Source organism: Boleophthalmus pectinirostris, unplaced genomic scaffold, assembly GCF_026225935.1.
Source record: "Boleophthalmus pectinirostris isolate CB_2022bp ecotype Guang Dong unplaced genomic scaffold, ASM2622593v1 HiC_scaffold_8, whole genome shotgun sequence".
Lineage (NCBI taxonomy): Eukaryota > Metazoa > Chordata > Actinopteri > Gobiiformes > Gobiidae > Boleophthalmus > Boleophthalmus pectinirostris.
In genome coordinates, this window is record NW_026571515.1 from 23,236,040 (window position 1) to 23,255,271 (window position 19,232).

Genomic DNA, 19,232 nt, shown 5'->3' on the forward strand with positions numbered 1-19,232 from the left:
TATGAAAACTTACTCCTCCCACTATAGAAATGAAAAGTCATCATTATCGGATTTGTACCTATTTGACTATGAGCAAAAAGCATGATTACGAGCAAAAAAATAAATGGTTGGCCAGCGATGGCGCAAAGAAAATGTGTGATTTTTTTCATAATGCAAAGAGTAAAGGGTAATGTTTGGAGGTGCTTTAGCGGCGGTAGTAGCATTAGAGCACCCTCCTCTGCTCCTTCACTACGGCCGCTTCACTATGGCCACTTCACAAAGAAATTTTCGGAGTCGCAGCACCACTCATGCTAAGAAGAGTTGAGGAGACAGCTCCTGCACCTGAACAATTTCTCATTGTCTTTGTGGGTTACATCTCCACCAACTCCAATCCCAGTGGTTTGAGAGTCTCTGCAGGCCTCTAGATCCGACCTATTTGTGTTTCTCATCTCAGCGATTATATTGTCCTGTGTTTTGAATTGTTCTTTCATCTTATCAAGGACTTTACTGGTGCTGGGTAGCTCTTGAGCTGGATATTTTCTCTCGCTGAACTATTATACAGATGTATGTGTTCATTTGGGTTTCTAGCTCTTTGTCTTTCTTTTGGAGAGAAGCTTTGAGTTTTTGCATCTCCAAATAGACAATCTTATTCGTGAAATTTTTGGAGTTTGCAAGGTCTTACTTCAGCTGCACATTTTCCTGTACTGTAGAGTTGTACATAAGCTCTCCTTATGTGCATTAATCTGGTCTTACAGTTGCTTGTCTTTCTTCTGGAGAGAATCACAGATTTTTTTCAACTCCAGGTGTATTTCTTGAGACCAAAGCTTGTGGTCCAAAGAATTGTTTATTTGCAAGTTTGGCCCTTGCTCGCTCCAACTCTTCACAGAGTGCCCTGACCAGAGCGCTCTCCTCCAGGGGTGGAAGTACCTGGACCAGGGGTGAAAGTACCTGGACCAGACTTTTGGCCTCTGGGCTTGAGGGCTATTGGATGTTGGGAGACACCAGTTGGTTCTCCTGTGACTTTTGACCGCTTCCTGTTAGTGTGGGGCAAACTAGAGCCTCCAGGTGAAAGTCCTCATCTTAGAGGTAATTGTCATCCTCTGAAGTGTAGAGGTACCAGGGCTTTGTTAAGAAAGAATCACTAATGTGTGATCTTGGCCATAATCCACTATAAAGCATACAACAAGTGTACACTACAGCTGCCCCCTACCATAGACATGAAACATCATCATTATCAGATTTGTACCAAATTTGGGGATTAAATTCAATGAATGACTAGAAGCAAATATACATACATATATATATATATATATATATATATATATATATATATATATGAGACTGCACTGTGTAGTTTTTCTGAAGGAGGATCTGTGAGCCTGGGCAGCTGTCGGGAAATGATAATAGCATGCCGGGGTGATTGCGTTGGCCATCATAGCTGCGAGTTTAATTATTTTTGTTTTGTTATTCCTTATTTTTGTATAGGTAGTATATAGACTTGTTCATGTCACAGAGAAGAATAGTCACCATGCAAAGTAAGAACAAGTCACGAAAGGGTTGAGGGAGTTCAACACAATCTTTTGAGTAAGAGTCTTCTCCGTCAATACACCATCATAGAGGAAACAGAGTGATCGCCCCATCATCTCCAACCCCCACCCCCCTACTCCCCCTGTTCCTCTCTCAGGAGCACCCATCCGTCAGCCTGTATCTCTTGCAGCCAGTGGTCCCAATCGCACTCACACCCTTTACTACCTCTCCCAGCATTCTCCCACCCCCCTCCCGAGACCTACTTCTGTCCAGGGAGCGATGCCCTCATCCATTATGGACAGGACAGGAAGGGCGCCGCAGGGAAGAGGAGACACTGTGTGGAGAGTGTAGTGCCAGGAGAGGGCTAAAAGACAAAAGACTAGGTACTTTGTTGGGTTTACAGTGTGCATATTCATATTCACTGTTGTCTCATATGGTCCAGAGATTCACAACTTAAGATACTGTATCTGTACATTTTTCTGTATTTTTACTCTATTTTCTGATCTATGGTATATGTCAGGGGTGTCAAACTCATTTTGTTCCGGGGGCCGTATCCAACCGACTTTGATCCCAAAGGGGCCGGATCAGAAAACTCATGGCATATAAACCCCAAAAATAACAATAAGTTCAAATATTTGTGCAGAGAAACGCAAATCTATTACAGAAATCATTTTTTTAATTGATGAACTCTTTCTTATTATAATATTATAATATTATGAACAACCTGAAACTTTAAGAAAAATACAATTTCAACACCAAGTTTTAACATGAACTTGTATGCAAACAGGAATAAGTCAATTTTTGTTGTAAAATCCTGCACTCGGCTCCACTTTTCTTATTTTGGACATTTTTCTGATGAGGGTGTCATGGTCAACAGTCAAAACGATCGCCCTTTAAGAGCGTTTGGAAAGAGACAAGTCTTTTTTTGTGCTGCTCTGGTGGGAGGGGCCACGTACAGAGACTCTGCTCTGGTGGGAGGGGCCACGTACAGAGGCTCTGGAGACGCTGCTATGCTAAGCGACGTAGAAAATGACCAATATTTTAATAGAAAATATAATTAAAATATTTTAGTAGAAAATCACCCAAGGGCCACATTAAAGGTCTTGGAGGGCCGGATCTGGCCCCCGGGCCTTATGTTTGACACCTGTGGTATATGTTGTTTCGCATCACAAACATATCTGATGCTGTGTTTTGTTTCATTCACACGTGTAACACACGAACCCTGAATATTTTAGGCTGAGTTCTTCTCTCAAACAGAAAACACTTGTTCCACCTGATGATGTCAAGTAGTAATACAGGAAGTGCTCCACTGTGTTTTGGAACAGTTAACAGAATTGTACGATATATAAGCTATTTTTTTCCTTTTTAAATACTTTGACCTGTCTTTAGTATGAATCATTCCTGTCATATTCCAAAGAATGTAGTAAATTAAGTAAAGGATCATGGCCTATGCAGTTCCCTCTTTTTTAGTGCTTTTAAGTGAAATACCTTAGTTTGATATATTTTGACAGGCCACGATATTATTGTGAGAGTTCTGACAATACAGTATCATGATATTTTGGTTATTGTTATATCCCTATTCTTGTGTGAGTATGTACTTTTAGTTTTAGTTTATATGTTTGCTTTTACATATTACTGTAGTAACGTAACCAATGTCTTATGTCTTCTTCGCAACAAAACATGCTTAAATCTTTACCACTTATTTCATATCAACATGCATTTATTAGGGATGTAACAATATCTGCATCGATACTTTACAATATTTTTATCATATTCATCTCATATTTATTGCGATATTTTATGGAGGTTGCACTGAAACAGAGCAAAGGATCATGGTCTATGTAGTTCCATCTCCTTTTTTAGCTGTTGCTGCACCAAAACAATGAATTTCAGCAAAGAGACAAATTTGATATATTGTGATGGCCCACAATATTATTGAGAGACTTTTTACGATGCAATATCACAATATTTTGGTTATTGTTACATCCCTAATTGGCTACTTTCACCCCTGGAATTGCCAATCTCTACTGATCAAAAGGTAAAATTTTGCAGTTAACTTGAAAACTATCACTTCATGACATCATAAGACGGAACAGAGTATTTTGAGCTTTTGAGATGTAAACAGACTAATAATGAAGGGATGTTTTTGAGGAGGTAACAACATTATAAATTGGCTTTAAGTTCACAAAGGTAAATTTTGGGTAATATAGGATCTTTAAACCAGTGGCAGAGTGTGCATTTCACACCTAGGCCTTTAGTAGTGCTCTGTCAATAACAATTTTATGGTTATAAAAGCCATCTTATTAAACAGAAATACAGTAGAAAGAGCTGTTAGATCGCAGATAGATAATTCCTGTAGCCACAATAATAGTAATAATAGTAGTAATACATAGTAATAATAATTTTGATTTGTGTAGCCCGCTACACGCTACAGATACAGTTTGCTGGTCCACTCTCTAACTATCCAATCAATGGGTCTAAATCCGGTGACCTTACCATACGCCTGCTAGAAGGCCCTGGTGACACCAACTCAAAATCTGATTGGTTGAAGCAACAGTTTCATGGACATTTATTTTGTGTTCAAGGGCCTGCAGAATGGAATATGAAGGCCTTCTTTGACTTTGACTCTGCCTGGCAACGAATGATGACTGAAATGTGATTGGTTAAAGGTTTTAATATGAAAATACATGTCTGGAAGCAGCACAACCATCGGAAAAGCCATGAAAGGAAGTGGACAGACCATTTGAAATGATTTAATAATAATATCACAGTCTGTGATTCAGATATTTTTTTAGGCCAGCAGAGAAGGCCTTGCAGGTCCTAACGGCCCACCACTACTTTAAACATAATTAACCATTATTAAACGGGTAAGGGCTGCAGTTAACAATTATTTTAGTAGCCCATCAGTTACCTTTTTTGTGGACTTTAACACAAAACAAAACATGAAAACAGATGATCAGGATGATGTCCTATATTATCCCATGCATCCACAAGACCTCACATGCCGTGTCATTAATAATAGAGACAAAATCCATTTACCATTCAACAAAGACTTCAAGCATGTGTCCCAGTCCTGCCCTAGTCTCTGTTCTCTGCATTTCTATTGATCATTCTGTTTGTACCCTCCTCTGGCTGATTTGTCCTTCCTTTTCCCTCTGCTCCATCATGCTTGTATCCTCACTCCTCTCCCCTAGTCGCCTCCTCATAAATCCTTTTGTGCTTCCAGCCTCTTCCATTGTTTCGATCTTCCCATGACTGTTGTGCTCTGATCTCGTCTTCAGTTCAATCATGAAACTGGTACATAGGGGCTGTGATAAGCTTTGTGTATCCACATATACTGCTGATTCAGGGATAGTCAAAGTCAAGGGAGCGTGGGGAACAGTTGAAATTCAATCCACAACAGCAATAAACTTTCTCAGATAAATACTCCCTAAAATTGTATTTTTCAATAAATAAAAGAGGACAGATGAACAGATGAATGATTAATTCTCATATTTTTCTACTTGAAAAGAAGGTCAGATGTGTCAGATGTATTAGTGTTAAAAGCACACTAAGTAACTTTGATAATGGAAGGTCTGCCTCCTGCTATCTCCGTGGAGATTTTATGTCTTTGGCTCGAGGGTTCCACAGTATGGGATTAAAGGACCTAAATTATGATGTTTTCTGATCTCTGTTATAATGTTGTTTCCTCATCACAAACATACCTGGAGTTGTGTGTTTCATTCACACATTTTAATTTACACATTTAACAAACAAATCTAACATATTTGAGTTCTTCTCTCAAACCAAAAACTCTATTCCACCTTGTGATGTCATGTGATAATACAAGAAGTGTTTCACTGTTTTAAAACTCCATACACCTTCATTTAATCATTTAGGTAAGTTCAGTCCTGGAATTGCCAGTCACTACTGAACAAAAGGTATGAGATAATATAGGTAATATTGATTAATATAGGATGACATAATACTAGTATAAACATGTCTATTTCCATGGAGACCACACAGCCAGATTACTCGTTAGACCTGTGGGAACCTGACCCCGCTCACTGTAAGAATGCATAATTTCATATTTTCAATTAAGCAATAACAACACTTGTATTTGAAGTAGTGAAATACTGTGGAATATTACAGGCAAAACAATAATATCAGAAAAACAAACAGGGAGTGGATAGCTCTCTAACTTTTTTTTTTTTTTTTTTTTTTGAGCTTATAGATAATTAGCGGTCACATCTAAATGAATAATGCAGATGACGTAGCTCCCACCTGCTCGGTCTGCCTCTAAGCTGTCACTGAGGTCTCTCCACAGGACGCTAAATGCTCACCCTGTCTCCTCCATATGCTGCTCGGTCTGACCTAACCTAGTCCTTCATCTACTCCCTGTAATAGGTTTCCCATCTCTGAAGCCTGAAGATCTGGACTCATGATCCCTCATCTCAGCTGACACCTCTCCATTTCCACCTCTCATTTGATCTCATTCTTCATATTGCCGCTGTCACTGAAGCCTGGTCGAACACGCAGAGGTGGGAAGAAACTAAATAACAATGCACCAAATATTCTACACTTTTTTTCAATATTTAAGTGCTATCACTAAAATCTTTTAAGCTATGTCTGTATATATTTATTATTTGAAAATTTAATACGTTAGTTGGAGTATCACCTAAACTTAAATTACTAGGGTGATGTTGGATGTGTACGTACGGGAAATTCACACTTCTTGTGCGTATGAGTGAAAGGTTTTTATCCTGCACTTCTCTTTGTGTTAATTTTATGATGATATGTTTTAATTTGTTTGTATTTGAATGTCTTTCTTATTCCATAAAACACTTTGAATGACTTTGTGTATGAATTGTGCTATACAAATAAACTTGCCTTACCTTCCTCAGTTTAGTGTAATAATGGAATATAATTTTCAACACAAAATAATATTACTTTCTTTAATGATCCTGATCTTCTGATAGATTAAGGCCATTCTGGGTAAGAATTTGCCAATAAGATACAGACCTCTACACATAGGCCACAATATACGATATGCTTTTCAATACAGTGCACTTTCTATCCAACACAATTTGATACAATATATTTCAAATTGATCTGATTATGGTTCAGTGAAAAACAAAGCCTAAATCATGGCTGTGATACTAAAAGTCTACTAAATCTACTAAATTTGTTCAAAGTTAATATAAAAAACACCAATTTTACTCATCAAAACAGTGAAAATGTCAACACAACTGTAGCTCTTACACAAAATAATTTAGTAAAATATACCTAAAAAATACTCCTGGCGATATACCGATACCGCAGCTCACGATATCAATACTGTATCATCAAATTATTAACTAACTATTCTAACTAACTATAACTATTCAATATTTCAATATTTTTGCACAACTCTATTTCTCATCTTCATCTTTACTTATTCAAATGTAGTAGTAATCTATCTATTTAGTTTCAATACTATGAAAATGTTATTAATTTTGCGATATGAAACTGTGACCATGTGCAAAAGCTATAGATCTGGGTATATTTTGTGCTACAGGTAAGATAAGGGTGCCTATAGAAAAATTCCATTTTGGTGCTGTGTTACTGCTATTACTGGAAGCTCAGTCCTTGTTATCTTGTTCTACGTCAACAGAGGTACAATACTCCGTACAAAGGAAGCATATCCAGACTGGACTGGATAGACTAGAATGGACAACACTATCATAATGTCTTGAGGGTTCATGTGTCTGGGTGCTGGGCCCTGTACCGATGATGAATAAACTTCGTCAGCATCATGCATCTTCTCTTCACATCTCAGGCTGCTACAATTTATTCTACCATACCTTTTATCAAATTCCCAGCATGCTTCTTGGTGCTTACGTTGACTAATAGTGCTTGTTTTGGCTCTCATTGTTCCTTTTGGTTCTGTCACTGTGGTGCAAAGTGTTGCTTCAAAGGTCAGTCTCTATGTCCTCTAATGGGGACACTGGTATAATTGCCTCCTGCTCGGGTGCATGCGCTCTCCTCCAGCATGACAAATGAGAGCCAGGGCTGCACCTTCTGTAGTGCTCAGTGAGGGTTTCAGAAGAAAGACGACACTCTCTGGCTGCTGCCTCCTAAATTGTCCCCCTGTTATTTCTCCTATTCCCTGCGCTCATCTCAAAGGTAGAGCAGGAGTTGTTTGAGGCAGCAAAATGAAATACAATTGTCCCTTTTCTCATATTAGGGCACTGGGAAAGTCAACTACAGCTAATACTCAGAGTTCACAAAAGCAAAGAGGATATGGCAAGACCAGATGACAAAACTTCCTTCCCTTTATCTAAAAAAATACCCCAAACAAATAACACATCATCTGCTGTTTAGAGCTGTTTTAATTGTTGAACTATCTGTTTTAGAGACTGTATAGTAATAATAATAGATCATTCAAATTATAGCTTCAGCTCTATAGTTCAGATTTAGACTCCTATACTAGCACAGCCTTTCTGCTCACTTCACAAAATCTATATATTGGGACTGAAGTGCTTAGAACAAAATTAATATTAGCGTTATCACACATTAGTTCCCCTGGTAGCAGTGTATAGGTTTCTTAACTTCTCTCTCATTACTGCTCAAGTGTGCACAAGCAAAGTAAAGTAATCAGACCAGTATAATGAGCATTCCCAAGAGAAACGCGTACAAAGACACGCTTTACACGGCAAGCTAACATTATGACCAATGTAGAATATCACTGTTTTATTGGACAAGAACAGGAATGATCTAGGATTTTCAGAACTGCAACTTACATGTTTACTATCTCAAAAATGCAATGGTTCATAGGTCTGTCATAACAAATTTCAAGTGATAAATTGCAAATAGAGATGATAAACGATAAAATTGAAACCCAACCATAAAGCAGAATTATCCCCAAAAGGATTCTTAATGTAGAATATTGTTTTTTAAAAAAACATGAGCTGCAATAAAGCAGAATGAAACAGTTACTGTATTTTACAGGCTATTAAGCGCTCTGGATTATTAAATGGTCTATTTTCAAACTTTTTTCACAAATAAACCTCACCGGACTTTAAATGAAACACAACAGTTCGATGGGTCAGTAGGACTTTGTTTGGCTCATTCACGGTGACTCTGGGCTTTGTTCAAATGTGGCGCATAGGAAGGGTGCTGTCTGGGACCACAGGATGGTTGACGTGTTCGCAGTGACTCAGCTGTTCAGTTGTGGCTCAGAGTGACACATTGGACTCGCTTTCTCAGTTTGTTCCTCCGTTCCGTTCCTTGTCCTCGTGGAGTGATGAGTGTGGCTGCTGGTGTGTTTCGCTGTGCGGTCGCTGTCTGCTCTGTGCGTGTTTGCGTGCGCTGCGGGTGGTGCGGCTTTGTAGTTTACTGAAGTCGTGTTGGGACACCCAAGTGGATTCGTGTATGGGGAGCTCTGGATTGCGGGGCGGGTGGTCTTTTTTGATGGGGTTAGAGGCTTAAGAGCGTGTCTAATAGCCCGGAAAATAGGGTAAATAAGTAAGTAAGTAATAAATCTTAAATCTTAAGTCTTATACTGCAAAAAAAACAATCCCCAAAGAAAATGGACAAACAAAACCCCCAATTATTGTTCCGTTTATTATATATTGAATGAATAGACAATATAGTAAATATCATGGTTCAAAGTTATTCCTCACTTACTTTGTGCATTCTGAGCATCCTATTTATTCACCATGATGAGTTTTATAAATCCAGAAGACCAGTGCATAGGTTTTGTCATCAATGTAATGAGCTGTAATGGTAACACCTAGCATCCAAACAGCACACTTTCTGCACTTTCTTATAATTACTTGCAGACAATACAATGTCGATTTATCTTGACCACAAGAGTTGCTTATACAGTATATCTGTACTGGGACAAAAAGACATATTTAGCTCAAATACATGGAAAAAAATCTGGTATGCTCTTTCACTGAACTTTCCAACCTGTAGTAGTCAAAGGAAGACATCTTAAAAAGTGAATGCCTTTACTGCACATAAAATATGTGTAGTTTAGAGACAAATTCAACACCTAAAGAAATCCATAGACACTATAGATTGGTTTTGTGAATGATTACACCATACAAAAGTGCACCAACAACAAAACTGGACTTCTTCCATTTGTTGAATAATGCATTAAGTCGTGTAGCCACAGGGAATGATAACGCTCACTCCGCATGCTATGGAGAGCTTTAATTATCCAGTCCCAGTGTAATCACATGGAAACAGCTCCATACCCATCTTTATTAAGCCTTTTATAGCTGCTAATGCTGAGGGGGCCACTCTTTATGAATTATTGAGCAATCCCGCACTGCACATGAACATCTCACAGCCTTACGGTAACAATGTTGCCTAATACCAGCAGAAAATGGAACAAATGACCCGCTCGGAGCTCCCTGGCCTCTTTCATGTACGAGACTGAGGGGATGGCAGTTGAGAACATGCTATTTTTGAAGATGGACCTAAAATAGACATAAAATCTACAACTGCTGGTGTTCCTATTTGAAAGTATCAGTCTGTAAAGTTTCATTTACTTAGGAGAGAAGCAGGAAAAAAGTTGCAGTTATCAGCGGTTTTCAGTTTCTAGAAAGTGAGGATGTTGTACTCCTAGATTGTTTCCCCAATAGATTACACTGTACTTTGCCATGAAATAGCCAAAAAGTAAATTCTAATTCTTGAACCCAATCATTTCTGTTAGTGACTAGAACTCACTGTATTACAACAGAAATCTGCTTTTTAATAATATGAATTTTACCTGCCCCCAATCTGTATTTAATAATATTGTCCTATTGAATGTTATGATGTTGTCTGAAACCCAACAATACAATACTTTGAAAGAACGCCTTTTAAAATGATCTACTACTCTTTTTCTTTTTGATCAATGAGGCAGTTAGAGTAACAGCTCCCAACAGTTTTATATTTTATATGACACGTACTCTTGTATTGTCTGAGTGCTGTAACATGTCGTGTACTACACTTGCCATATGTTACATAACTCCAAATGACACCAACCACACACATGCACAAAAGAATACACTTAAATGCCTAAAACAGGGGAGTCCGAAGCAGAGGGTGGATCAAGGGCCAGACTGACAGTCACTACAGCAAATAATCAAAATATGTGCATTTATAACAGGTTAGAATGAATCCTTCATTCAGGTTTAGATCCTCAAAAGCACACTGTAAATATTTTATATTGGCTTTGTCAAGGTAGGTAAAAAAAAAAAAAAAAACTACTAAGTAACAGGGGCCAATTAACCAAGAAAAATGAGTCTGTGGGCCATATTTGGACCCTGGGCCATAATATGGACATGACTGGCCTGAAGGATGAAGCTTGTGAAATCATAGTCACAATGTTGTCTTAAAGTTTCCCTGTAATAAAATCAGCAATACTGAATTTTTATTTTTATTTTTTTGTAGCAAAGCCTTCTCAGTCTCGTCTCTCCAATTTTATCTTCAAAATATCAAACATAAGCTCCCTCTGATTCCCATTCCATCCTCGTCTGGAAGAAAGAAAGCCTCATTATTTTCACTGTGCTGCCTCCAGTCCTACGTGTTGCCTCTAAACGACATACGACCAACTGCTACTGTCGAGTATTATGGTTGTGACAATATCAACACTTCAAATTCTTCAAAAACTCAACACAATTATGGAAGCTGTTCTATATACGTGTTACCTGGATGCCCTCTGTCCCCGGCTGTTGCAGCAGTTTGACAGTGCGTGTGTGCGCCCCCTTCTGGCCACGCCCATCATGCCATGTGAGGTTACTTCCTCCGTTGCGGCGCGGCAGTTGGTAGCTCAGCTCTTCAGCAGACACTGTGTGCTCCAGAGACGCACGGCAGAAACTGAAGCTGGACGCCGCTGCAGACAAGAAGAAGAATGGTAAGTATTTCATTTTGTATTTGTCAAAGTCTATTTACACTCAGCAATGCACCAAAACCAACTAAATAAATGTTTAATCATCTTAAAACATCCTTAGATTACACGCTTTATGCTCAGATTCAAATACAGCTAACAGATGGTGATGCTATAATCTACAATTAGACTAAGTGCACAGTGAGCAAGACTGTGCGTGATTTGGAAATGGTCTCCACACATAAGTCGTCCTTGATTATTTAAATCCAGCATCATGAATATTTTATTTCTGTTCATCCCTTGTAGCACTGCTCTGTGTGTGTCTCTGTGCCTGTTGATCCTCTCTGGACCAGGCGTTAGCTCGCACCGCTGAAGAAGACAGCCTGTCAGTGCTGGAGGGGGACAGTTGTGTAACATCTTCAGAACTTTAAATCCTGTTAAACTGACAACTACCAAGCCCGAAGATGGAGGTTTTCTATTGTGACAGGGAATTAAATATGATGTCACGATTTCAGCTCTTGATAAACTCATAAGTTGGTGACAGCTTTTCATTTAACCCTAGGAAAAGTTAAACATGTAACTTTTGTGCAGGAAATCCGCCACTCGTTTGTCTCCAAACAGACTACTTTGCCTGGAATTCTCCAAAGTATGGCACTTACACTACTGGTGAAAAGTATTAGAACACCACACTTTTTCCAGTTTTTTACTGTTTTTACTTTTACTGTTTAGTGTTGACCAAAACATATTCTAAACTTTTGACTCATGAAAGTGTCTACTTTTGGCAGACATAATAGCTGAACACACTCATGGCATTCTTTTTACAATAGAAATCAAATATTCTTCAGAAAGTTGTTGCAGAAGTTCCCATAAATGTGTGGCACTTGTAGGTTGCTTGGCTTTCACTCTTCTGTCTAGTTCACCCCAAACCAGGTCAGTGGGGTTTAAGTCTGGAGACTGTGCTGGACACTCCATGTTTTGAAGTTTACCATCTTGATCTTTTATCTTGTATCTTTTTTTTTTTTTTTTTTTAAACCTCTGCTCTTCATTAACCATTTCAAGCTCTTCACTAGACTTGCACGACCTGAATTGCAATAACTAACTGGAAAATTTAGGGTGTTCTAAAACTTTTGACTGACAGTGTATGTATCTTCATGAAGACATGCTAGTGATGCTCTAAAGCCAAGTTAGAGGCCAGATCTGAGGAAAGGTGGTTGGTCTCAAAGTATTACTTTTTCTTGAGATTGACTGATGTCTTTTTTTTTTTTTTTTTTGTCATGGCTGATGCCAGTTTTTTAGAATCCAGAACAATAAAATATATTTTTGGGCTGATATATAGGACTGATTTTGATCATTTTCCCCAAATTATAGTATTCAAATTTACTACAAACTCAACCTTTTTAACCACAAACCTTTAAGAGAGCAGTGCAGTTTCACTTTGTGCAGTTACATCATTGTAATAACTCAGATTTAAGGCCAGTAGTTTACTAAAAAGCCTTGATATACCAGTCTCTCTATTTTTTCTTTAATTCATTAAGTCAAGTAGCAAACCCTCCATCAGAACATTGCACCTTTAACTGTTGTGCAAATCAAAAGATAAGATGTGGTTTTCTCCATGCTTCTCTCTCCTATGTCCCGCCATTATTTATTTATTTATTTATTTATTTCTTCTCCAGCATCCAGACTTATCTAACATTTGAAATATGTTACACTCAGATACAATCAGATATAGTCATGCAGTACAAAAAGACATGCGTTTGTGTCTTTTTGGTGATGCTCTCGTACAAATTGTATCACAGTCATTCACACCGCACTGAGCACACACACCACGAAACAAGAACTCAATGAACCCCATACTTACAACACCTCAACTCCTTCTCAAAATTGTAAATACCGTTTCATCTCAAAACACTGCACATTCACAGCAGAAGACATATTTCATCTTGTTAATTGTCTTTTCCTCTCTCTCTCTCCCTCCTGTCGCCTTAGGGACCACAGACAAAAGAACAGAAAGATTTCAAAGCGCGACAATGCGTTTCACTGTGATAATCTGTTCTATACCATGTCATTTTACCTCAATGCATTCTGGGATGACAAAGCACCCTTCAGCGGAGAGACAGGTAGAGGGAAAATCTGCTGTCAGGTTAAAGAGAAGTAAAATATAACATGCCTACATTGATAGAAAAGCCTGTCACTGTAATTACATCAACTCAATATTCACTAAATGACAGATAGATTTCAATACTTAGAATGAGTTTTTTGCACTAGAGGGGAATTTGTCCTTTGTTTTTGAGCTGTACAGAGTTGAAACATATCTATGGCTATTGAAAATGTTCCGTACTAATATGGTATCAGAATTTGTTATCATGACATCTTTACTGAGACTAGAAGTTTTGGAAATTGAGGGAACAATATGCCCGAAATGTAAAATAAGAACCTGAAATATCTATAATTGATACGATGGTCCACAAAAAGCAAAACAAAACAAAAATAGGGCTGTAGTTCGACTAAAAACTTGTCCTGCCAATTGATTAGTAGAGTAAAAAGAGGGTGTAGCAAAACCTCTCAAAACTATCTCTATGTACCTGACCCTAACTGCTCTCATTTATTTATGCAGAAAAAATTTACAAAGAAACAATGTATTTATATAAGAACAGATTAACTTTGTGTGAGTTTAATCTCTTTACATGTAAATACCAAACAATATCAAATCTTCACGCAATACACTCACTTCTCCTTTCTGCTGTTGTCCCATATAAATCCTTACAATCTAAATAAAATGATTATCTTACTAATACAAATATTTGTCGACAAAGACTCCATCGCCAGTTGACATCAAATGACTAAAGAATTCCAGTACAAAGAAGTACAAAGAAGTTGAAAGCATCCTGTCATGTACCTTGTTTAGAAACTATTCCAGTGTTTTGACCCCTAAAAAGAATTAAATTTCAACCTAAATTTAATTAAAATACTGTCTAATAAAATGAATAACTCCTAAACTTGGAGGCTGAATTTGAAATCCCTCAGGAACCACTGATGCCTGACCTCTCTCCATTATAACACTCCATTCTGTCCACTTTAGTATATTTTCTTATGCAGTGGCAGCATCTTTCTCCTTGCTCTCTCCTTGTCTCCTTGGCTGCCGTCTGCTCTGGTTGGCTGTCAGGTCTTTGAGGTCGTGGTGGACAAACGCAGCTCGGGCTCATTGTAATTACTGCCATTCGGAGCTGAGGGGGATGGAGCAGACAGAGACAGGAGGAAGCATCGTGGGAAGCTAAAGCGCTGCACAAACTCTAAAGACCTGCCAATCTGAGCACAACAAGAGAAAGCACAGGGAGAGGAGAGAGAGGGAATTATCCTAAAAGAGCTGACACAATGTTTACATGCATACCAAATGAAGAATATTCTCCCTATAGGCCTGGAAGCAACTTATTCTTAGGATACACAAGACATGTGTGTGTCCTGTTTTGACACATAAACTGGGATATGTTGGCTCAGACATCTATTCATTAAGCACCTTTTATTTATAAACTATTCAAATATTGCCAGATTACAGTTTAGATGTAAATTATTATCTACCAGTCTGCCGTCCTTGCCACTTTTTAATAGAGCTTGGGATGAAAAAACAAACAAAACAACAACATCCGTTACCGTGGCAATTTTACCATGTTTGAAACAAGTGTGCAAAATGCCTGTAGAGATGTATCAGCCAAATTTTGTAAACTGCTACATTCATGTGGTCCTCAGGAACCCAGGATTCCGAGATGAGAAGATGGGGTTGGTGGCATTCATGTAGCCAGACTGATGCCACCTAGTGCCGCCGCTCAATTTCATTTCTCTCCAGCAACTAGGTCAGGAAATGAAATACACTAGACAGTTTGCAAGAACCCCGGAAGTTGTAGACCATGTACCGGCCAATCGGTGAAGAGCTGTGAAGCCATGACATCAAACTCAAGCACCTGTCTGGGTCCATTTTGTGGTACAGCACAACAGTAAACAAAGCAGTTCAGTGTTGGCAACTATTCCCGAGATCGAGGATTTAGAAGCTAGAACGAAGAGAATGTTTAGTGAATTTTATCAAGGGGAAAGACATTATTACTCTTCTTCTTAAGGGATTTGGCGTAGGGGTGGGCGATATCTCGATATTTTAAACATATCTCGATATTTTTTAAACTCGATATGGATTTTGACATATCGTATATATCGATATAATGCTTATATTCAATTTTGATTTCGTCGCTTCGCTTGTTTGTCTTCTCTGTGCGCATCCCCGCCTCCCTGATTTTGCTGCTTGTGTCTCATTCACTCACTGTCGCCGTGAGTGCCGAAAGTTGCTGTCAGTGAACAGCTTCTAGCACCACAAAACTTTTCCACCATTTACAGACAAGGTCATCAGCAGCACATCCTCACAGAAAGAACACTCATATTCCACTGAGTCATGTCCTTTCGTCCGAAAGACGCTGAACCGCATTAGCGCCATGAGGAGCGCACTGTTTATGCAAGTTAAGTCTGCGCAAAGCTGCATTAAACACATTATAATCTCAAACAGGCTGATGTGGCTGAACTCTCCATTTCTCTGGCGTTGGCCGCGGGGAGCGGCGGTGGACTGGTGTGGGCCTGCTCATTGCCCCACAGCTCAGCCGCCGTGTGTTGGAGTTCACCCCGGTGAACGAGAGGGTCGCGTCCCTGCACCTTTGGGTCGGGGACAGGTCTCTCACTGTGGTGTCGGCCTACGGGCCGAACAGCAGTGCAGAGTACCCAGCCTTCTTGGAGTCACTGGGAAGGGTACTAGACAGTGCACCGACCGGAGACTCTGTTGTTCTACTGGGGGACTTCAATGCCCATGTGGGCAACGACAGTGACACTTGGGGGAGGGGTGATTGGGAGGAACGGCCTTCCTGATCTGAACCCGAGTGGTGTTCTGTTACTGGACTTCTGTGCTAGTCACAGTTTTTCCATAATGAACACCATGTTCGAGCACAAGGGTGTCCATAAGTGCACGTGGCACCAGGACACCCTAGGCAGGAGGTCGATGATCGACTTTGTAGTCGTGTCATCTGACCTCCTGCCGCGTGTCTTGGACACTCAGTTGAAGAGAGGGGCTGAGCTGTCAACTGATCACCACCTGGTTGTGAGTTGGGTTCGCTGGCGGAGGAGGAAGCCGAACAGACCTGGCAGGCCCAAGCGTGTAGTGAGGGTCTGTTGGGAACGTCTGGCAGAGCCCTCTGTCAGAGGGACTTTCAACTCGCACCTCTGGGAGGACTTCTCCCGGATTCCGGGGGAGGCTGGAGATATGGAGTCCGAGTGGGCTTCATTCTCGGCCTCTATTGTCGATGCGGCTGCTTGGAGCTGTGGGCGTAAGGTCTGTGGAAATAAGGGATGCCGTCAAGCTAAAGAAGGAGTCCTATCGGGCCTTGCTGGCTCGGGGGACTCCTGAGGCAGCTGATGGGTACCGGCGGGCCAAGCGAGCTGCAGCCCGTGCGGTTGCGGAGGCAAAAACTCGGAGCTGGGAGGAGTTCGAGGAGGCCATGGAGGAGGACTATCGGGCAGCCTCAAAGAGATTCTGGCAAACCGTCCGGCGCCTCAGGAAGGGGAAGCAGTTCTTCACCAACACTGTTTACAGTGCGGGGGGAGAGCTGCTGACCTTGACTGCGGACGTTGTCCGGTGGTGGAAGGAATACTTTGAGGATCTCCTCAATCCCACCATCACGTCTTCCAAGGAGGAAGCTGAGGCTGGGGACTCGGAGGCGGACTCATTCATCACCCTGGCTGAAATCATTGAGGTGGTTGGAAAGCTCCTTGGTGGCAAGGCTCCGGGGGTGGATGAGATCCGTCCTGAGTACCTTAAGTCTCTGGATGTTGTGGGGCTGTCTTGGCTGACACGCCTCTTCAACATCGCGTGGTGGTCGGGGACAGTACCTCTGGACTGGCAAACCGGGGTGGTGGTTCCTCTGTATAAGAAGGGGGACCGGAGGGTGTGTTCCAATTACAGGGGAATCACACTCCTCAGCCTTCCCGGTAAGGTCTATACCAGGGTACTGGAGAGGAGAATCCGGTCGAGTCGAACCTCGGATCCAGGAGGAGCAGTGTGGTTTTCATCCTGGTCGTGGAACACTGGATCAGCTCTTACACTCTCCGTCGTGTGCTCAAGGGTTCATGGGAGTTTGCCCAACCAGTCCACATGTGTTTTGTGGACTTGGAGAAGGCATTTGACCGTGCTCTGGGAGTATGGGGTCCGGGGTCCTTGCTAAGGGCTGTCCGATCCCTGTATGACCGGAGCAGGAGCTGTGTTCGCATTGCCGGCAGTAAGTCAGACCTGTTCCCGGTGCATGTTGGACTCCGCCAGGGCTGCCCTTTGTCACCGGTTCTGTTCATTGTATTTATGGACAGAATTTCTAGGCGCAGTCAGGGGCCGGTGGGGATCCGGTTTGGGGACCACAGGATTTTCATCTCTGCTATTTGCAGATGATGTTGTCCTGTTGGCTTCATCGAACCAGGACCTGCAATGTGCACTGGGGCGGTTTGCAGCCGAGTGTGAAGAAGCTGGGATGAAGATCAGCTCTTTTAAGTCCGAGGCCATGGTTCTCGACCGGAAAAAGGTGGCTTGCCCTCTCTGGGTGGGTGGAGAGTCCCTGCCTCATGTGGAGGAGTTCAAGTATCTCGGGGTCTTGTTCACGAGTGAGGGGAGGACGGAATGTGCGATTGACAGGTGGTCGCTGTATCGGACTGTTGTGGTGAAGCGGGAGCTGAGCCGAAAGGTGAAGCTCTCGATTTACCGGTCAGTCTTCGTTCCTGCTCTCACCTATGGTCATGAGGGGTAGTGACCGAAAGGACAAGATCGCGGATACAAGCGCTCGAAATGAGTTTCCTCCGTAGGGTGGCTGGGCGCTCCCTTAAGGGCCGTTCACACCAAGGCGTCAAAGCGTCCAGCTTCAATGTAAAGTCTATGTGGACGCGCGACTAGAGCGTCCTGCGTTTTTGCGGCGCATTTTCGGCGTCGACGCGGCGCGTCTTGAGCGTTTTGGCGTCAGCGGTCGAGACGCGCGTCCAAGGCGTCAGCTTCAAGAAGTTGAAAATGCTGAACTTTTCGCGTCAGACGCGCCGCGTCAACCAATCAGGGACGAGTATCCAGTGACGCAGCGACGTTATTATCAGGAAGCAAGACCCGAGAACCAGAGCAAGAGTCACAAACATGAGCGGAGAATAAATATATACGTCACAATCACCGAGCCAATCGCGAGGAATACACCAGGACCGGACCAGGACTAAACAAGGACTAGACCGGGACTAAACAAGGACTAGACCGGGAGTAGACCGAGACTAGACTGGGACCAAACCAGGACTAGACCGGGACTAAACAAGGACTAGACCGAGACTACACAAGGACTAGACCCTGAATAGACCGAGACTAAACCACGACAAGACCAGGACTAGACCGGTATTAGACCGGGACTAGACCGGGACTAGACGGGGACTAGACCGGGACTAGACCGGTATTAGACCGGGACTAGACCGGTATTAGACCGGGACTAGACCGGTATTAGACCGGGACTGATCCAGTGTCATTAGCGGAGTATAAATATATATACGTTCCAGTCGTCGACCCGATCTCCTCCTCTGATGTTTTATGTCATAAAAACACTCTATCAGTCTGATCTGACATTGTTTCGGGAAAAGACCGGGACCGGGCTCTTGTTTCCAGGGCAACGGACGCGCGTCAAGTATTTCTGTCCCGTTCGTCCACGGCGTCAATGTCGCGCGTCGGGGGCGTCTAAACTCAAATGCAAAGGCATCCAAATAGAGGCGTCAAGGTGTTTTTTGATGCTTTGGTGTGAACGGCCCTTCAGAGATAGGGTGAGGAGCTCAGTGTAGAGCCACTGCTCCTCCA

The 19,232-nt window shown here is 41.5% G+C and overlaps 1 protein-coding gene across 1 annotated transcript in view; it reads right to left on the reverse strand.

Annotated features, from left to right (window-relative positions):
* The window catches only part of samd10b (sterile alpha motif domain containing 10b), a 75,903-nt gene that overhangs the window by 25,736 nt on the left and 30,935 nt on the right, over positions 1–19,232 (reverse strand). Inside the window, exon 2 of the mRNA XM_020929500.2 lies at positions 11,169–11,353. Coding sequence (XP_020785159.1) covers positions 11,169–11,353 — 185 coding nt within the window. The remainder of the gene's footprint in view (positions 1–11,168; positions 11,354–19,232) is intronic.